This window comes from Camelina sativa, chromosome 2, assembly GCF_030686135.1.
Source record: "Camelina sativa cultivar CO46 ecotype springtype chromosome 2, ASM3068613v1".
NCBI classification, from domain to species: domain Eukaryota; kingdom Viridiplantae; phylum Streptophyta; class Magnoliopsida; order Brassicales; family Brassicaceae; genus Camelina; species Camelina sativa.
Window position 1 is genome coordinate 21,579,107 of NC_141881.1, and position 19,325 is coordinate 21,598,431.

The following is a 19,325-nucleotide window of genomic DNA, read 5'->3' on the forward strand; positions in this document are numbered from 1 at the left end:
GTTAAGACTTAAGAGTCATGCTGTCATATACATGTATGTATATGTAAGCCTAGTACATTATATTGGACCACTAAGTTAATATTCATTCTTTAAAAAAAAAATTATACTAAATAAAAGTATGAGCTATAAGCTTCTAAACTATCCACCTAGGATTTTAAACATCTAATAGGGATTCGACATGTCACTAATTAACATTTCCTAAATTTCCAGAATTTTATATATTAAGAATTATTTTAAACAACTTATCAGGGCTTGACATGTCATTCATTAACATTTTCTAAATTTCCAGAATTTTAAATTTATAGAAATAAAAAAACTATGTATAATGTCCCACATCGGCTAGAAGTTCTTTAAACAATGGTTCATAACCAATATAAATAAGATTAATATGCTTCCAACAACGAATGAGCATGAAAACTTGATTTATCAGACATCCAAGTTTAAAAGTTTTATTCGGTTTGATCCAGTTTTTTATTTGATCAAATTAAAATTTTAAAAAGTTTCAAAAAATATTATAATATTTAAAAAATTTAAAACTTTAAATATTATAGATATTGAAACTTTTAAAAAGATTTTAAATATTATAATTTTAAAAATTTAAATAGTTTAAAATATTATAAATATTGAAACTTTTTAAAAGGTTCAAATATTATATTTCAAAACCTTTTAAAAATTTAAAATATTATAAATATTGAAACTTTTTAAAAGGTTCAAATATTATATTTCAAAACCTTTTAAATGTTTAAAATATTATAAATATTGAAATTTCTAAAAGTCTTAGCTTTAGAAAGGTTTCAAAATATTATAATTTATAAATTTTTAAAATTTTTTAGCTTTTAAAAGTTTTTAAGAGAATTATAATTTATAAATTTTAAAAGTTTAAAATATTATAAATATTGAAACTTTAAAAATTTTCAAATATTAAAAATATTTAAACTTCACAGAATATTTTAAAATATTACAATTACTTATCCTCCATAGAAATTTTAAAATATTATATCTATACTAATAAAAAGTTGAAGCTATAAACTCCTAATGGTGTCCATATAGGATTTAAAACAACCAATAAGAATTAGATATTTAACTAATTAACATTTATGGAAATATAGTAGTAATCTATATTATTAAGATGTTTTAGAAAAAAGTAAAAGTAAAATCTATATTTAAAAATATTTAAACTTCACAGAATATTTTAAAATATTATAATTACTTATCCTCCATAGAAATTTTAAAATATTATATCTATACTAATAAAAAGTTGAAGCTGTAAACTCCTAAAGGTGTCCATATAGGATTTAAAATAACCAATAAGAATTAGATATTTAACTACATTTATGGAAATATAATAGTAATCTATATTATTAAGATGTTTTAGAAAAAAAAAGTAAAAGTAAAATCTATATAAATAAAAGAAATATGTACAAGGATTTTAGTTTGAGAAGTTTCAATATATGTGGATCTAAAACCGAATAAGTATATGTATGAAATTATCAATAATTGGGTGCATGTGTTGACTATTCTGGTCTTTATGAATTGCACAAATTTTATGAGAAAATAAATGATTTTGGTCTTGGAGTTTTATGGGTTAATATATAAGTTGTGTGGTAGTCTAAAAAAAAGGTTTTCCAGTGGAAGAATGTGAAGAAGTTGACAAAGAAGAAGAAGAAGAGTATAACGAAGAACCTGACGGTAAAAGTAACGATGACAATTATCATAGATTTTGACAATGAAAATGACAAGAAAAAATATGAAAAATAAGAAAACATTGAATAAAAAACATGAAAACATAGGTGGTAGCAATCAATTAAATATGAAAACGATATAAATTCATGATTATAAAATTGTTTTGTTTTTCTGGTGGTCAAAGAAATGGTTTAGGATATGTGAGGTCACCAGTTTGATCCGTCTCACCGGGACGTTGAGTTAGATTCATGATTTTTTTGATCAGATTTGATTTTATAACATAACTTATTTTTATATTTTTCAAAATGGTGTATCTGAAATTTATTTTTATCCTTAATACTAATTAAAATTTTTATAAAATAATATTTCATCAAAGGTCATCAATCATATATAAATTCATCAAAATATATCAAATAAACCCACGCGTAGCGTGGGTTCAAAACCTAGTAATAATAATAAGAAAACACATTCTTGATGATTTAGTGTCCTTTTTCTTAAATAAATTACAGAAAAATAGAAATAAATTGAAAAAAAAAATATTTGTTTCAAAGGATCAAGCAACATAATAGATTAATAGACAAATGCCTTTTTTTTAAAGGTAAATCAGTTTTTAATCTATGCAAGCATGGGTTTCTTGAGAGTTTTTTTTTTCTCATCTGAAATTTTATTAATGAACTAGTTTTGGTACCAAAGTGAAATACAAAATTTAAAAGAGGGAGAACTTAAGCCGGCGGACGACATAAATATTCTCGAAGTCAAAGCCGGCAAAAAACGAGAATTTCCCGAAGTCTAAATTTTATCCAAAAGAAGAAAATACTTAAAACAAAGCCGAAAAACTCAAACCTAAAACAAAAAATGACGAACCAGTAAACTAAAAGCATAGGCTACTACTAGGCTTAAAACTTACAAAACACTAGTCTCAAGATGTAAGAAAACCTTTTCTCTGAAGCACAAACAAAAGAGATTTATCAAAGGTGCCCACGGTTAACCCGAAGATAACAACAACCTTCTCCTATCATTATTAGAGCTAATCTTGAGAGTTTTCTAAATTGTTAGTTTCTTGTTTTTAAAAAAAACTCATAGTTTACCAAATGCCTTATTTATATTAATGTGGGTCCAGGTAATTTATCATGATATTCTTGCTTAAAAAGCTAGAAAAAAATCCAATTATTATTATTATTATATAAATAGTACAAATATTACGATAGCAACTAAACTAACAAGTACAAGATGGAAGGAGAGAATTATACAAAAATATGTGCACGCATTATTCATTCACTTTCACTCAAACATATATATATTCCCATCATCCCATGTTTCTTTTTATTATCATCCCCATCGTTTCAAACTATTACTTTTGGTATTCAGAAACAAGATCTGGCCATTTCAAGTTGAGATTTAAATTTTTTTTTGAAATACGAGAAATATGTCTTGAGAAAAAAAAAAAAAAAAAAGAATCAAACACATTTGCTTTCTTTTGCACAAAATTTTAGGGTTGGTGTACTCTCTTCCACTTTTTTATGCGTTTTATTCCAAAATGGTTCATTGTCTAAAGAAGACCTTCGAGAGTCATCATCTCTCTATAAGCAAGAAAAGTTTAAAAATGATATTGGGCTTATAGGTCCATATAAAGCTTAATGGGCTTATCCACACATGAGCTTACGAGGACTGAGAGAAGAAAGCTTTCACAGTCATCATCATTCATCTCCAAAGAGAAGAGAAGAAAAAAACCTCACAAAACTTCTCCGAAAAGAAGATAAATGGTGGCGTCTCTGAGACTCCCTTCACTCACTTCCCTTCTATTTCCCGCCACAACTCGTTACCCAGCTTCTCTCCGACGAACCGTATGTCTACCGAACAGACGACCTCTCTCTGGATTCGCGACGGCGCCGAGTGGTACAACTGCTTCGACGGAGACTAAGTCTGCGGAGGTTGACCGGCTTAAGTCGGACAGAGCCGTTACGCCTCGCTCAAAGGACTTCAATGCTTGGTACCTTGATGTTATAGCTAGTGCTGAGCTCGCTGATTATGGTCCTGTTCGTGGTACTATGGTTATCCGTCCTTATGGTTACGCGATCTGGGAAGCGATTCAGGTTCGTGGATTCAAATTGATTTTGAAATGTTAATTGATGTTTTGTTTGAATTGCTTGAGATTGTTTTGTTCTGATTGTTGATGATTTGCAGGAGTATTTGAATGTGAAGTTCAAAGAGACTGGCCATAGCAACATGTACTTCCCACAGGTATCAATTTGAAGCTGGAATTAAGAAATGTGTTTGTGTTCTTGATGAATTTATAGATTAATCATAGTTGAAGTTTATTTTCTTTTACTTGTTATTGCAATCATTGTTGTATTCTTATGTTTTGATGTTACATTGGGGGTTTATAGTGATGGTTTGGTCATTTGTGCAGTTTATACCATACTCGTTTATTGAGAAAGAAGCTTCACACGTTGAGGGATTTAGTCCTGAGCTAGCCCTTGTCACTGTAGGAGGAGGAAAAGAACTTGAGGAGAAGCTTGTGGTAGGCATTTTTCCGGCGTTACTATGTTTTATAACAAAGCTAGAATTGTGAAAGTTCATTACCTAAGTTTTGGCTTTGATTGTTGCATTTGTTGAGGTTGTGGCAGGTTAGGCCTACTAGTGAAACAATAGTGAATCACATGTTTACCCAGTGGATTCACAGCTATCGTGATCTTCCTCTTATGATCAATCAGGTATGGATAGACATCCAAATTGTTCATCATTCTTTAAATTATTAATCTAGCACTTATAACAACTGCTCCTGGTTATATTTCTTCTTTTTAGTGGGCTAATGTCACTAGATGGGAGATGCGGACAAAACCATTTATTAGGACTCTTGAATTTCTTTGGCAAGAGGGTCATACTGCTCATGCTACTCCTGAGGAGGCAGAAAAGGAGGTTTGTTCTCTATTTTGTTATCGTCAACTTGTGGAGTCGGTTTTTGGTACTCTCCTGTGAAAAATCTTTAGTGTTGTATTGCAGGCAAAACAAATGATCGAAATCTACACCCGATTTGCTTTTGAGCAAACTGCAATACCTGTTATTCCAGGTCGAAAATCAAAATTAGAAACTTTTGCTGGTGCTGATATAACCTATACTATTGAGGCTATGATGGGAGATCGGAAGGCTCTGCAGGCTGGTACCAGCCACAATTTAGGGCAAAACTTTTCTCGTGCCTTTGGAACTCAGGTACATACATAACTATTAATCTTAGAAGTATGTCATGCACGGACATTTGAATTTGTTTAGAGTTTAGTTCTCTCATCTTTATTTAATGACGGCAGCATAAGTGACGTATATGAGCATGCCAGTTTGCAGATGAGAATGGAGAAAGGCAACATGTGTGGCAGACATCATGGGCAGTCAGTACACGTTTTGTCGGTGGCATTATCATGACTCACGGAGATGACACTGGTCTTATGCTTCCCCCCAAGATAGCTCCAGTACAGGTTCATCTTCTATTCGTTTGGGAATTTTGTGAAGCAGTTTCCGTTGCTTATATATAAACTTTCATTCGTTAGCTAAGGAGGATTAGTTGTAGGGAGGGGTCAGGAACAGTAGTTATTTTCTTTAGCAAAAATGATAGTTGTTATACAAGTAACTCACTTGGTTGGAAGTGATGATCTAGAGTTGAGATTAATCTTCTCTTTTCTTCTTTTTAAGGTAGTAATTGTACCTATTTGGAAGAAGGAGAATGAGAAAACAGGAGTTCTCAGTGCTGCATCATCAGTGAAGGAAGCTCTGCACACTGCTGGATTTAGAGTTAAACTTGATGACACAGATCAACGAACTCCAGGATGGAAGTTCAATTTCTGGGAAATGAAGGTTCGTTACTCTCGTACAAAAAACACTAGAATCATTTTTCTGGGGTGATAAAAATTTCATAATATTTCAAGTTCTGATAGCGTTATTCGTTTTGAAAACATCGTTTTGCAGGGAATTCCTCTAAGGATTGAAATTGGTCCACGCGATGTATCTAGTAACAGTGTTGTTGTCTCAAGGAGAGATATACCAGGAAAGGCAGGTAAAGTTTTTGGAATATCAATGGAGGCATCAACGTTGGTGGCGTATGTAAAAGAGAAGCTGGATGAGATCCAATCATCGCTTCTAGAAAAGGCTGTATCGTTCAGGGACAGGTACTCATTTTGTTATCTTTTCTCCCACAGACGTTTACCATAAGTTTGCAACATTATTAGCACATGCTCACATTTTGATATGATTATGCAGTAACATTGTTGATGTGAACTCATACGATGAGCTCAAAGACGCAATATCTTTAGGGAAATGGGCGAGAGGTCCTTGGTCAGCGAGTGACGCGGATGAACAAAGGGTAAAAGAAGAAACCGGAGCAACCATTCGTTGTTACCCGTTTGAACAGCCGAAAGGGACTAAAACATGCCTCATGACTGGAAACCCAGCAGAAGAAGTTGCAATCTTTGCCAAGTCTTACTAAAGAAACGTCCTTTCACTTTCACACATTTCTCCAATCATATCAAATTCTCTCTTTATTAAAAAAAGGAAAGGTCCAAAAGTGACATTAGATTCTATTTCCATGGCTACTGGAGTTGAGTTATTGTAGTCCTTTGGTCGGATTTGTGGTCCCCTCTCTTTTAGTACAGAATCAGATGCTACTTTGAGGACAATCACATCCGTATAGAGAAAATTCTCTAGAGGCTTTTTTTTTTTCTTCTTTCTTCAATTTGTTTTGTTTCACAATTGCAATATATAACACTTATATCATTTGCGTCTTAAAAAGTTCAATGTGGTAAACAAAAACTCTGGAAAAGAAAAAAATTCATATTCTTTAAAAAAAATGGAACCATTTTGATTGCTGATTAAAGTTGTGATAATAAATTCTGTTTTTGAGTTTAAACTATTCATGTTACCACCAGTCCAAATGATCTCTTGGAAGAGTGATTTTGTTTGAAGTGGGTAATGAGTTGATTTGATTAGTTTAATAATATGATTAGTTTATTTATGAGCAATGAGTTGCTCTAGTGGAGATGGTCTCAGGTACTCTTAAGGTCCTTCCATATTTGAATATTTTATTTATATCTCAGTTGGCTTTAATAAATTTTGATTTAAACTGTTTTATTTAAATCACGATGACATTATTATTTGGTTGGGTTATTGTTTACTTTTATAATCTTTGTATTTATCAAAATCATGGTAATATTCTTATTAGACTATTGAATATGTTATTTTTTATAATCAAAATATTTATTACATCCTTTTATTAAAATCTAGAATACATGTAAACTCATAGAGTAGTATTATTTCAAATTGGAAAGCAAAATTACAATGGCTTTCATTTGTTTTTATTGTAGATTTGAATCTTTATGTGAAAAATGTGATGAAACAAAATGTTTATTGTCAAAAATATAGTAACATTTTAAATAATGTAGTTGACTTTCTTTTATTTTGATTTAACCAATTTTGTTAAGATCGCGGTAACATATATATTTGGTTAATTGATAATTAACTTTTATGATATTTGTAGTTACCAAAATCACTGTAACATTATTATAAGACTATTCAATATGTTACAATTTATTTCTTTTTATCTATAAATTTATTGTATCCTATCATTAAATGTAGATCCATTTTAACTCAAGACTAATATTGTTTCAAAATTGGAAAACAATATTAAATTAAATTTCATATATATATATATATATATGTGAAATGCAACGGAAGAACCATTGTTGTTAAAAATATTGTAAAAATATAGGCCGTGTTCTTGTGCGAGTCACTGCGACTGCGACTATAGCAGAACAAAATCACTTTAATGACGTTGGGGGCAGGGGCAAATTTTGTGTCGCTGCGACTGTTGCAGTCATTGTTTTGCACATAGAAGATGTCGCTGAAATTTGCAGCTACTATGGTAGACGATATGAACAACACCAGTAACTACTTTTAGTGACTCTTTAAATTAAATCTATTTTCGTCTAAGGCTATTTTCTTTGTCACCGTCGCAATCACAGCGACACGCACAAGAACATGGCTATAGTTGACTTTGATTTATATTGATTTGACCAATTTTACTAAAATCGCGGCAACATTTGTAAGTGGTTTATAGATTATTAACTTTTACGAGCTTTGTATTTTCAGATTTACGGTAACATTCTTATTAGATGTTACATTTATTTATTTGATTTTTTACCACTATATTTATTACATCTTATCATTAACATTTGGAGTCCATTTCAACTCAAAATTGGAAACCTAAACTACGTTAATTTTTATTTATTCTTATTGTGTTTTGAAATTTTTATGCAAGAAATTTGTTGAAAATTATGTTGACAATTTTTATTTGTCGTATTATAGTTATACAATGGAATTTCATTTATTTGTTTCTCATTGATTTTATCAAAATCACGGTAACATTTTTATTTAATCTTGATTATTAGTGTTTAGAATTTCTGTATTTATCTAAAAATCACTGTTATATTCTCATTTTACTGTTAAATATGCATCTGAAGTGTGTCTAAAATTATATTTGGTGATAAACTTTTTGTTTATTTTACCAGTAAGTATTCTACAACTTATCATTAAAACAAAGTCCATACAAATTCTAATTCATTGTTTTGACTAGGGTTGAACATGATAACCAACGATATTAGTAGGAATTGTATATGTCATATCAATTGGTTAATTATTAAATACTATTCAAGCTTTATAAATCAGTTGATAAACTTTTACACTCATTATAGCAAGTTTAATTCTTAAAAAATTGGTAATCTTAGATTCTTTTGATAAATATTTGACTAAAGAAAACTATATAAGGGCTTGTACTAGAGAGGCCAGCCATATACGTGCATTAGTGCTTATGAGTTGGTAAGAAATGAGTTTTCGACATGACGACAATGTCGACAATTTATATTGAAATATAAAAATGTCTGCATAAGATGATTGATTTATTTTATATTTTTTTATTCTTAATCTTTTAGATAGTTGATAAAGAGAAAATATCACAAGAGACTGCATATATAAAAGGTAAAGAAATATATATCATCTTATTCAAATATATAATCTATTCAGTCTAGTTTTCCCTTTATTATTATATATGTTTTTGATTATTTGTAGACTTTGCAGATTCGATTAGATATTTTTGTCATACATTGTTGTCATAATAATCCATCTTAGACATACATTTTATGGTATGAAAATATTGATGGTGAAAACACACAAAAGTTGTAATTTTCTAGTAATAATAACTATAAAGTAATATATCAATAAATAGGAAGGAAATGGATTCAAATATCATAATAGTTTTAAATATTCGAATCCTGATCCGAGATACTATTATCTCGATCACATGATCCGAGATATTATTATCTTGATCCGGACATCTAATTTTGGATATCCACCAAAAATATTAGATTATGCATGGATAGAGATGAAATCAATAATTTATATATTTTAAAGTAAAATAATATATGTAAATTTTATATTGAAAAATATATTACATAATTTTTTGCGACAACAAAATCTTTACATAATATTGTAATTGGTAAAAAGTTATTTATAAAAAGCGAGAGGCTAAATATATACACTATCTATTTACTATATATATTTTGGATAAAAAACGCGTACGTGCGAATTTTACATAGCTATTAATAAATTCTACTTTTCTCTATATTATAATTTTCTATATATATATTTTTGATCAAACTCACGCACGTGCGGATTTTAATATAGACACATTCATAAATTTAATTTTTTATTTATTAAACTTTTCTATATATCGCCATATGTGTTTATATACCCACAAAGTTTTTTTTTTTAATATATAAAAAAATAGCTCTTAATACAATTCAAATCTTCCAAAAATTTTTGATGAAACAAATCATTTCAATTGAATAAAGATGTTTTCTTTTAATCTCCATCAATATCGTTAAAATGATTCATGTTTGTAGTAACAAAAAAAACTTAGGGGTAAACACAAAAGAATCACTATCACCACCACGTCCTCATTCCTCAGCCACCAAAAAGTTTTCACTTTCACACGAACCCATGTCTCTTCTCTATACTCTTCTTGACCGTTGACTTTTTTTTGTTAAAGAGATAGAGAGGTCTACTCAATCTTGCAAAATGGCAAGATCGTAATAAAACAGCGATATAGAGGGTAAAATAGTAAATAGTAAGATACAGAAGAGGGTAGTTTAGGTATAAAGAGGATGATAAATACGTGGTGATAGGGCACCTCAACAAAGCTTTGTTTGTTTTGTTGTTCATCCCAAAAAGCAAAGATAGACCAGCCAATCCTTTTAATATTTTCATATAATAATAATCGAAGAAGACGACGACAACGTTGGGAAGAAGAAGAAGAGGGTGAAGACCTAGCTTTCGCCGTCGATTTGATTTTTAGTCTGAGATATCTCTCTCCGGCGAGGAGACCTACTAGTTTTCAATCGATCTTGGCTTTTGAAAATCGCCTCTCCTAAGACTTTTTAAGGCGCTGGATTTGAAAGAAAGAAAAAAAATCCGAGAAGGAGCCGTTTGATATATATACGGCGGTGGAAAAAATAGTGAAATTACGGCGGAGGAGTTGAATCGGATCTGTGATTTGAGTGAGGAAGGGGAGAAATATTAAAAGGAGTAGGTGGATTCAGGTATATGAAAACCCTAAGTTCTTTGATTACTCTGCTCTTTGTTTTTGGTTCAATGAAGGAGATAGAGAGAGAAATCGATTCTGGTTCTGGACTCTGTCAATGTCGGCTTGGCGATGATTTATCTTCTTTTGGACATGGAAGATCTTATAGAAATCACGAGAATCGAATCTTCTTTTACTTCCTCAGAGGAAGGTCGATCTTGTTTTGATGTGGTCATGAACCTTAGTGGCTCGTCTGTGTATGATAGACTTAGGGATACGATGATACTCTCTGGTTTCGATGTGAATTGGGATCTTTGGCTTACACACGGCCGGCCATTCAAGAATCTTTCGATATGGCCAAGGCGAGAGGCCGACAGTGTGATCTGGAGTTGGATTTAGTCGGGACTAAAAACATGAAATAAATGCTAGTTTTGTTTGCTTTTAATTCCCCCACCCAAAAAAAACAAAAAAACGTACACCCAAAAGCTCTGGAGGTTTTTTTTTCCAGACTTCAAAAACTGTATAGCGCAATCTGTCTTAAGGTAAAGGCTCATAGAGTCTTTAACTTTGACTGTCTAGCTCTAGTTATTCTATACTAGAAGTAGGCAATAGCTCTTTGCTTATGTTTTGTGTGAATTTTTTTTTTTTTAAATGGTTTGCTAATGGGAATATCATTGCTTGCAGGTGAGGTGAAGGTTGGTAGGAAAAAAAAAATCAAGTTTTTCCGGGAGTGGATGGTAGTGCGTTGAAGCATGAAAAGCAATGATGGTGTAGAGGTTCCTTGGAAAGTGGTGGCTAAAGGTAGCAGAAGTTCAACAAGGCGTAGTAAGAAACCAGTTGTACGTGTTGCAGCTTCAGGTATTGAGGCAGAAGACAAGAGTTCAACTGGCTCAGCAGTAGCTGGAAAATCAAAGCCTGAAAAGGTTCCTCTTTTTTTTTTTAATTTTTGTTTGGCTCTTTTTCTGATTTCGTTGCAACCTCTTGATCCTTTTCTATTTATTGCAGCTTGGGGTTTCTGTTCAAAGTCAGCATTTCCCTGAAAGAGTAGAGCATGTTCCGATAAAGAAACGGAGATTTCTGGTTCGCTCCCTGTCACCTTCAAAGAGGTCATCTGGTCAATGTGAAGGCTCTGAAAATAAGGCGCAGATCAACCGTGTTTCGCCTGTTTCGAGATTAAACCCTAATTTGATCTCAGACGTTCATGATGAAAAGCCTGATTGCAGTGGTCATGACTTTTCTGGTATCAAGATCCTTGCTGATGCTGCTTGCAGTACGGAATTGAATAATGATCTTGCACCAGCTGTTGACCGGCTGCTTGCCGAAGAATCTGTTGTTCAGCAACAAGATGCCTCGACCATTTCAACTCATGCTGAAGGTAATGATTCATCAGCTGGAACTGCTTATGTCTCGCATACTGCAGTTGATTCCAGTGATCAGGGTCGGGAAAGCAATAGCGATATTGTAGCGCCTCAGAGAAATCCTTTAAAAAATTTGGTCAAAGAGTTGGCTGATGTGCAGAGCGTAGAGCACAGCAGAGTGACCTCTGGAGGGATGATAGCACCTAAAAAAACCAGTATTGCTCTTTCAGATGAATCCTCAACAGAAAGACCGACGGCTAATGTTGCAGCAAGTGAAAGTGAAACTTTAGCACCTGATAGTGGAGTTGTAACGATGTCAGAGAAATCATCTGCCGATGAGCCCACTGAAAGGAACAAGGGTGAAGGCCTTAAAAATGTTATCTTCCACTGGGATTTAAATGAACCTTGTGGTGTAGAAGATGAAGCCTCTGGAAGGGATGTAGAGGGAGAAATCACAGAGTCTATTGCCCCTAAAGAGAGCGGACCTATTGATGGAAGTAAGGACAGTATGGGTGGGGTAATTGCATCAGATGATCATACAAAATCTTCATCACCATCTGGGCCTAAGGCTGATGCAGCTACTAAAAATGAAAAGGAGTGCCAATCTGGTTATGACTCCCAGTTTGAGGATGGAGAGTTGAGAGAACCATACCCTTGGGAAGAGACTGAGGGAGAAACGGGAGAGGTTGAACAGTTGGATTACGGGTCTGAGCCAGAGGATGAGAGATTCTACTCAATGGATTCTGAGAAGGGAATCTTGGCAGACAAGAATTTCAGACATGTTAAGTGTGAACCTGGTGATGCACCGAGAATTGGGGAGGCTAATGAAGGAAGTGACATAGAGAAGCAAGTTGTTGTTAACATGAGTGATTCACATCCTAAGAAGGGCTCTTCGTCTCCTTCAAGGAGCTTTGGGTCAAAACCATACAGGAAGTTGCCTTCACATGATGCCATCCAGAGGAGAAGGCAAGTTTTGCTTTCCCTGAGCCGCCTTCTTTGTGTTAAACTCAAAACACTTATAAATAATTTGTTTACTAACGGAGTCATGGTTATTTTGTTTCAGGCCTGATAATTATGAAGGGTTGAGTACGCTCCCGGATAGGTTTGTTGGGAGAGATGACCGGTCAGGGATGCGTACTCCTGGGAGAGGAGGGTTTTTTAGTGGTTGGGATTCCAAACGACGCTTCTCCCAGCCTAATTACAAAGGCGGTTCCTCTGGTTTCGGGCGTCCACGGCCTAGAAGCATGGCAGATGATCAAGGTATGATGAACGGCTTTGATGAATCAGGGTCAGGACCGGGACCAGGGCCAGATGGTTATGAACGTAGGCAATTCTCAAATGGTGGATACCGAGGTCGGTTTAGGAGATTCCCAGATGATAGGGATCGTAATTTCAGGGGTCCTCACAGTGATACCAACCAATTTCCTAGTCGGATGCACAACCGGATGAGTAGTAATAGGAGAGAGAGAGGTGGCTCTCCGGTATACAGGAGATTGCACAACCCGCAATCAGAGTCAAGATCCAGAAGCCGTTCTCCAGTCTCGTGGAATGGCAGAAACAGATCATCTCCTCCTCCTACAGGTGGGTTTAGAGCAGACGAGAGGATGATGGAAAGAGTGAGGTTGCCTTTCCAGAAACGGTTTCCTGCAGATCAAGAGATGGGTTACATGTCACCTCCGAGAAACAGAATGTCGTCGCCGAGGTTCTTTGAAGGGAGGAACAATGATGCTGGAGAGAATCATAATAATGGCTTCAGGGGAAGGAAGTTCCGGCCTGGACAGAGATTTGATGTTGGAAATTCTATGAGAAGACCCAATTCTGACAAAAACAACGACAACAACAACTTTAGACCATTTATTCGGAACAGAAGATTTGACGTTGCGGAAGAGAACAGTACAGGTCTGAACAGGTTTGAGATGGCTCAGCAGGAGCGGGCTCGACGGTCTGAGGCCACAGCAGATGGAGGTGGTAATGATATTCGACGGTTCAAGTTTAATGAAGAACAGCCACTGGTGGTAGCCAACAACGACAACAACAACAAAGAGTCATGATAACAGATAACGTAAGGGACTCATTTTGGTTTTTGCCAATAGAAGAATCTCTCTTATGTTAGTTTAGTTTTGTTTGTTATGTTTGTTATCGTAATTTTAAGACATCGGTTTAGGAAGAGGGGAAAAAAATGCCATGACGCCATCCTGGTATTTTTTGTTTTTTTTTTTTTGTTTTTTTAGGAGAGTTTGATTTCTCTCTTCTTTTTCTTTCAAATTTTCAAATTTTCTTTCTACAGAGGTTTTAGGGTTTTCTAGGTTTTTAAAATAGCTGCTGGTTTCCTTTTCTGGAAATGATTTCTATATTTGTAGAAAACCAACAAAATGAAATCAAATATTTTTTTTCTTACCCATTTTGGTAAGCTGAATTTGATTCTGCTAATAACAGTGAGAGCAAAGAGCAAATGAGATAAAAGGCTTGTAGACGAATCACATCAACTTTGAGGACTTTTAACTCCAAATGCAATTCCTACAAGAAGCAAAAGTCCAACCTCGCCTAATCCTAACAGAGCCCAATTGACAGCTATAAGTAACACCCCAAGATGTATGCTTGGACCTGTGCTTATTACACACCTTATGTTTTAATATTATACCCTTTCTTATGGTCCAAAAGCTTAATCAAATGGAATATATCAAAATTTTGCAGGAAAAAACTTCCAAACGAGAGGAGGCTTCTTCAAATCTGACCCTCTGCTTTCATGGACCAAGGGGAACCGGAGTAGAGGGGGAGATGGTGAAACATATGGGGACACGACAGCCCTTACCTAGTCTCTAGAGTCATCACGAGACTAGGAAACAAACCTGGATACAACTTCACGGTCTTTCTATCCAGTGAATTGGATAAACATGCCAAAACTTTTTCAAGAAACCTGCAACTAGAAGAGAGGCAAAATGGGTAGAGAAGACGGTAAAGGACATGAGCAAAGGGAGTTACATGATTCATCTATGGAACAAAGTCACAAGGAAGATTAAGACTGAAGAAGGAAGCGTCATGTACAATCTCATCTCCACTCACTGCACAGTCTACAGAAACATCAAAAACTCTCATACCGTCTAAACAGACACAAGGGTTCTAGTCTCAACTCACTGCACAGTCTACAGAATCATCACAAATTGTCATACTTTCTAAACAGTTACAAGGGTTCTCGTTTTTCAAAAGAAGCATCATCCTGTACATGTACAGTCTCGTCTCTACTCAGTCTACAGAATCATCTCGTCTCTAGTCTCTACTCATTGCACAGTCTACGGAATCATCACAAATTCCCATACTTTCTATAAACAGATACAAGGATTCTTGTCTCAACTCATTGCACAGTCTACAGAAACATCACAAATTCTCATCTCTACTCAATGCACAGTCAACAGAAGCATCACAAATTGGATTCTCATCTCTACTCAATGCACAGTCAACAGAAGTAGATACAGTCTCGTATCAACTTACTGCACAGTTTGAAGACACATCACAAATTGGATTGTTGTTCTTCTTTCTTTTTTAATGTTCATATTTGCTTTACTTTTTCTCTTTGTAAATGACTCAAATCAGAGAAAAAACTGATTCAGGAAGAAGCAAACTTTCATATAAAGGAGATGTTTCAGCAAGAAAAGAGAGTCGCAGCATCAGAAGTAAATTCAAATTGAAATTACAGTGAGAGACAAGAAGTGACTAATCTCATTTATTTTTTTTTCGAATTAGAGAAGAGAGACTCGTCGATGTCGATCTTGATCTTTCTCCTCGGAGGAACCTACTCTCTCCTCTCCGGTCCTCTTCCTTTGTTCTTGTTTCGTTGCCTCGCCTCTTCACATCATAAACTCAAAACTCAAAACCCCTTGGTCAGAGAATGCTCTCTGTTTCAATTACTTGTTAGGGTGAAAATAAGAAGATTCAGAATGGCTAACAAGCCCTATCATATTCCAAAGCTATATAACAAGGAAAGTTTTAACAGTAAAGAGCTGTATAACAATTAGAAATTCACCGAGGATATGGATAATCTTGTGCTTTACACAACAGAACACATCGGAAAGATGTTTGTCTTTTTGAAGCATAATTGCGAGTAAACAACATGATGCCTTCCATATCAAGGTAAGGAAAAAAACACAACAACAACAACAGGATGACTCTAAGAGCTGATTGAGATGCAACCCCCATTATTACTGATAGCATTGAGGTAGGATTGAGGTGGAATGTAGTAAGGGGCGGGGTAAGTGACGAATCCACCAATCACGTACTTACACCTGATATCGAATAGTCCGCGTTGGCCGCTGTCTGTGAAATAGACGTGGTTTTCAAGTACGTCATACAAGCTAGCCTGGAGACAGAAAGGTTCACCTTTGGAGGAGAGGAAAATGCAGAGGTCTCCAATATCTTCAGTGTACAAAGCGTTTCCATTCCCGTCTAGCTTGAACACCAGCATTTGCTTCTCCTCCATCCTCATAACCTCATAGTTCTTTCTCTCTTTGAACCTCTTCACCATGAAAACTTCTCCCGTCGCGCGTGACTCCACCAAATCTTCGATCCTGCTACACTTATCTAATTTCACCCACTCTGACTGCACGAACTCAGGATGGTTTGGAAAGCGCAAGGTTTGAAGCTTGGGTTTGTGCCTGTGTTTATCAAGATCCCAAGAACATATGTGGGTGCCTCCTGAGGCAGGCATGGAGAACATGTCATCTCTCTTTGAATACATGACTTTGGAGGAGGAGAAGCCAGGATCTTCGACTCTGATGTTGACCCACTCGGGGTTTTTCTGAGCAGGTCTGCATAAGCTGAGCTGAGGACCGAGGAACTTGACAGCCACAATGCAGTCGTCGTCCTCGGGAGAAGAGGAGGACATGGCCACGTTGGTTACCAATTGGGTTTGGCAATGAGGCAGAGTTACGAGTGGAGGCAGTGAGATTCGTTTTGGATCTGAATCTGAAGCACTCGGGTTGAGGTCATCTTGGAGACGCACTACACCGTCTTTCAAAGTAGCTACCCAGCCATGAGATGCTCCTATCGTTCCTGTTTCTGTCATCAGCTCCATTGGTACCTTCTTTTCCAAAACCTCAGTCCCATAAGAAGATTCAGAAACATCTGTAACCACGAGTCTACCGATATCCCCGTCTCTCGGAGTAGATCCACAACGTTCAGCACCGACAATGCGACAGAGAGGGGTTTGCGACAAGTACCGAGCGCCACCGAGGTGTCCCTGAGGAGTAATCAAATTCAAACATCATCAGAAAAACAAGTAACAATAACATAGAGAGAAGACAAGAGGATCTTACGAGCGCAGGTGGTTTCCTCAGACTGAGCCTTGAGAGTTGGCTGAGAAGCAGAGACCTCATGGTGCTCTCTTGGTTAAGAGAGATAATGCCAAACAAACCTAGATTGAAACATTTCTATGTCCCCTGATTTTTCTTAGAAAAGACAAATTGCCTTGCCCACCAAGTCTGTGATTCGTGGAACCGTATCTCGGTATTTATGTTTAAATCACCATTGTTATCAAAAAATAATTTTTTTTTTTAAAAACAATATAATTTAGGAATGTATTGAATGAATTGTTGGAAGGTGATCCTGTGCTTAATCCTAGATAAGACAAGACAAAGAGAAAGGTGAGATGTTGATGAAGAGCAGAGATTGCGTAAGCAACGAAAGAAGAAGAAGAGAAGAAGAAACGTTGTCTTGTGTCGTAGTAGAAGGAAGAAGAAAAAGGCCATGGGCCAATATTGTAGTAAAGGCTCATTAACATTAGTGGGTTAAGTGTGCTGGTTATAGTAATTAGGTTAACAATGAAACATAAGTATATAAGTGTTGTGATGTCGTAATAGAACCTGATACAAGTTGTAAGCAATGTAGTCTCAAGTTGAAAAGCGCTTTCTATCTCTCTAGAACAAAGTAACCAAATCAGTGTGAGAGATAAACCAGATAGATCTAACCTAAGAGAGGTTAGAAGTGAGAATTCCAACATGAATGAATGCGGAGGGAATAAGTAATATTACAAATCAAATTTTGGAAAGTTGTTTATAATCATTTTGATTAAAATAAATCATAAAACGTGATTCAATGCTAAACACGATTGATAGAAAGATTTGGGTACGAAAAGAGCAATACCTATCAGTCGGTTAATCTTTTCTATTTTTTTGTAATTATAACTTTCCACAGGTTTATCATGGACCATTCAATTCAAAATCGAGACCCATTTGTGCATTATACGTCATTTTTTATGTGAAATAACAAAAAAAAAAAAAATGTAAAATATGGGCCTAAAGTTTATTAAAACTGATCCATAAAATTCCATCATAATGGGATTGGGTAAACAAAACTAAACCCAAGAATCCAAATAATAAATCAGAAGGCAAATATACAATGGGAAAAATGTCATTAAAATCCCCAAGTCTACATTTTCGTTGATTTAAAGTCTGAACTCTGCTTTTGGTGGAAAAAAACACCAATTATTTGTTGACTTCCAAATAAATCACAAACTCTCGTTGACCTAGCCTTTTAAGGCATAACATTATATGATCAAACGGAGAAATTAAACGGAGTTAATTATCCGTTAACGAGATTCATTAATAGCAAAACGATGTTGTTTATAACACTCTAAAACCCCCAAATTAAGAAATCGATTCTCAATTTCCCCATTTACAAACCCTAATCGATCTCAGTTTATCTTTTCTTCTTCAATTTCTCTTTTCTTCTTTGATTTTTCTCTTCTTCTTCGAGTTGACAAGATGAGTTCTAGCTTAGAGACATCGGTGGTAGCTTCGTTCGACCGTGGAGTGCCATTGAAGTGTGTTTGTGGAGCCGGTGTAACGATCTTTATATCGAGAACTGAAGAGAATCCTGGTCGACCGTTCTTCTGGTATATAACAAAAGATATCTGGAATCTTCTCGTCATCAAAGATATCATGTTCGATTAGGGTTAGATCGATAAGGGTTTGTAAAATGGGGAAATTGAGAATCGATTACTCAATTTGGGGATTTTAGGGTGTTGTAAATAGCGTTGTTTTGCTATTAACGAATCTCCTTAACGGATAATTAACCCCGTTTAATTTGTCCGTTTGACCACTTAAAGTTGTGCCTCAAAAGGCTAAGTCAACGAGAGTTTGCGATTTATTTGGAAGTCAACAAATAATTGGTGTTTTTTTTCCACCAAAAACAGAGTTCGGGCTTTAAATCAACGAAAATGTAGAGTTGGGGATTTTAATGACATTTTCCCAATATACAATATGCAACAATCACAAAGAAACTACAAACAGTACTACCACTATGCATACTATTTGTAATACAATACTAGGTTTTGAATCCACGCTATGCGTGGGTTTATTTGATATATTTTGATGAAATTATATATACTCACTCCGTTTCAAAATATAAGAAATGACCACTTTTAAAAAGTTCAACCAATCATAAATAAAACTGCATAATAAAATATATTAAACTAATATAAAAGTAGCATATAAACTTGAAAACATCTTATATTATGAAACAAAAAAATCTTCTCTAAAACATCTTATATTATGAAATGCATGGAGTATGTGATTGATGACAGTAATGAAATATTATCTTATAAAAATAAATTATATTAGTATTAAATAAAAATTTAAATTTCAGAGACACAATTTTTAAAAATAGAAACATGA

The 19,325-nt window shown here is 34.7% G+C and overlaps 3 protein-coding genes across 7 annotated transcripts; 2 read left to right on the forward strand and 1 right to left on the reverse strand.

Moving 5' to 3' along the window:
- The first annotated feature begins 3,014 nt into the window (after positions 1 to 3,014).
- On the forward strand, positions 3,015 to 6,444 carry LOC104727564 (proline--tRNA ligase, chloroplastic/mitochondrial). 2 transcript variants are annotated; one of them, XM_010446661.3, is made up of 10 exons: positions 3,015 to 3,776; positions 3,868 to 3,924; positions 4,094 to 4,204; positions 4,311 to 4,397; positions 4,489 to 4,602; positions 4,687 to 4,893; positions 5,016 to 5,153; positions 5,368 to 5,529; positions 5,641 to 5,840; positions 5,932 to 6,444. In XM_010446661.3, the coding sequence occupies exons 1-10, from the start codon at positions 3,444 to 3,446 to the stop codon at positions 6,155 to 6,157; spliced, it is 1,635 nt and encodes a 544-aa protein (XP_010444963.2). In that variant the 5' UTR covers positions 3,015 to 3,443; the 3' UTR covers positions 6,158 to 6,444. The 2 variants fall into 2 exon arrangements, with proteins under 2 accessions (XP_010444963.2, XP_087343056.1); XM_087486930.1 differs by lacking the exons at positions 3,015 to 3,776; positions 3,868 to 3,924 and having other exon boundaries at positions 4,095 to 4,204; positions 4,301 to 4,397.
- Positions 6,445 to 9,469: 3,025 nt separating this feature from the next.
- On the forward strand, positions 9,470 to 15,310 carry LOC104727574 (uncharacterized). Of its 4 annotated transcripts, none has more exons than XR_015581569.1 (6): positions 9,905 to 10,842; positions 10,985 to 11,223; positions 11,306 to 12,624; positions 12,722 to 13,720; positions 14,095 to 14,250; positions 14,353 to 15,310. XR_015581569.1 is itself a non-coding variant. In XM_087486934.1 (4 exons), the coding sequence occupies exons 2-4, from the start codon at positions 11,053 to 11,055 to the stop codon at positions 13,707 to 13,709; spliced, it is 2,478 nt and encodes an 825-aa protein (XP_087343060.1). In that variant the 5' UTR covers positions 9,470 to 10,842; positions 10,985 to 11,052; the 3' UTR covers positions 13,710 to 14,059. The 4 variants fall into 4 exon arrangements, 2 of the variants coding, with proteins under 2 accessions (XP_087343060.1, XP_087343058.1); XR_015581565.1 differs by having other exon boundaries at positions 9,905 to 10,319; XM_087486934.1 differs by lacking the exons at positions 14,095 to 14,250; positions 14,353 to 15,310 and having other exon boundaries at positions 9,470 to 10,842; positions 12,722 to 14,059.
- A 330-nt stretch (positions 15,311 to 15,640) lies between these two features.
- On the reverse strand, positions 15,641 to 17,378 carry LOC104727581 (uncharacterized). The gene is made up of 2 exons (XM_010446676.3): positions 16,968 to 17,378; positions 15,641 to 16,891 (listed from the first exon to the last, which is right to left on the reverse strand). Exons 1-2 carry the CDS (start codon positions 17,025 to 17,027, stop codon positions 15,824 to 15,826), a joined length of 1,128 nt encoding a protein of 375 aa, XP_010444978.2. The 5' UTR covers positions 17,028 to 17,378; the 3' UTR covers positions 15,641 to 15,823.
- Positions 17,379 to 19,325: the final 1,947 nt, after the last annotated feature.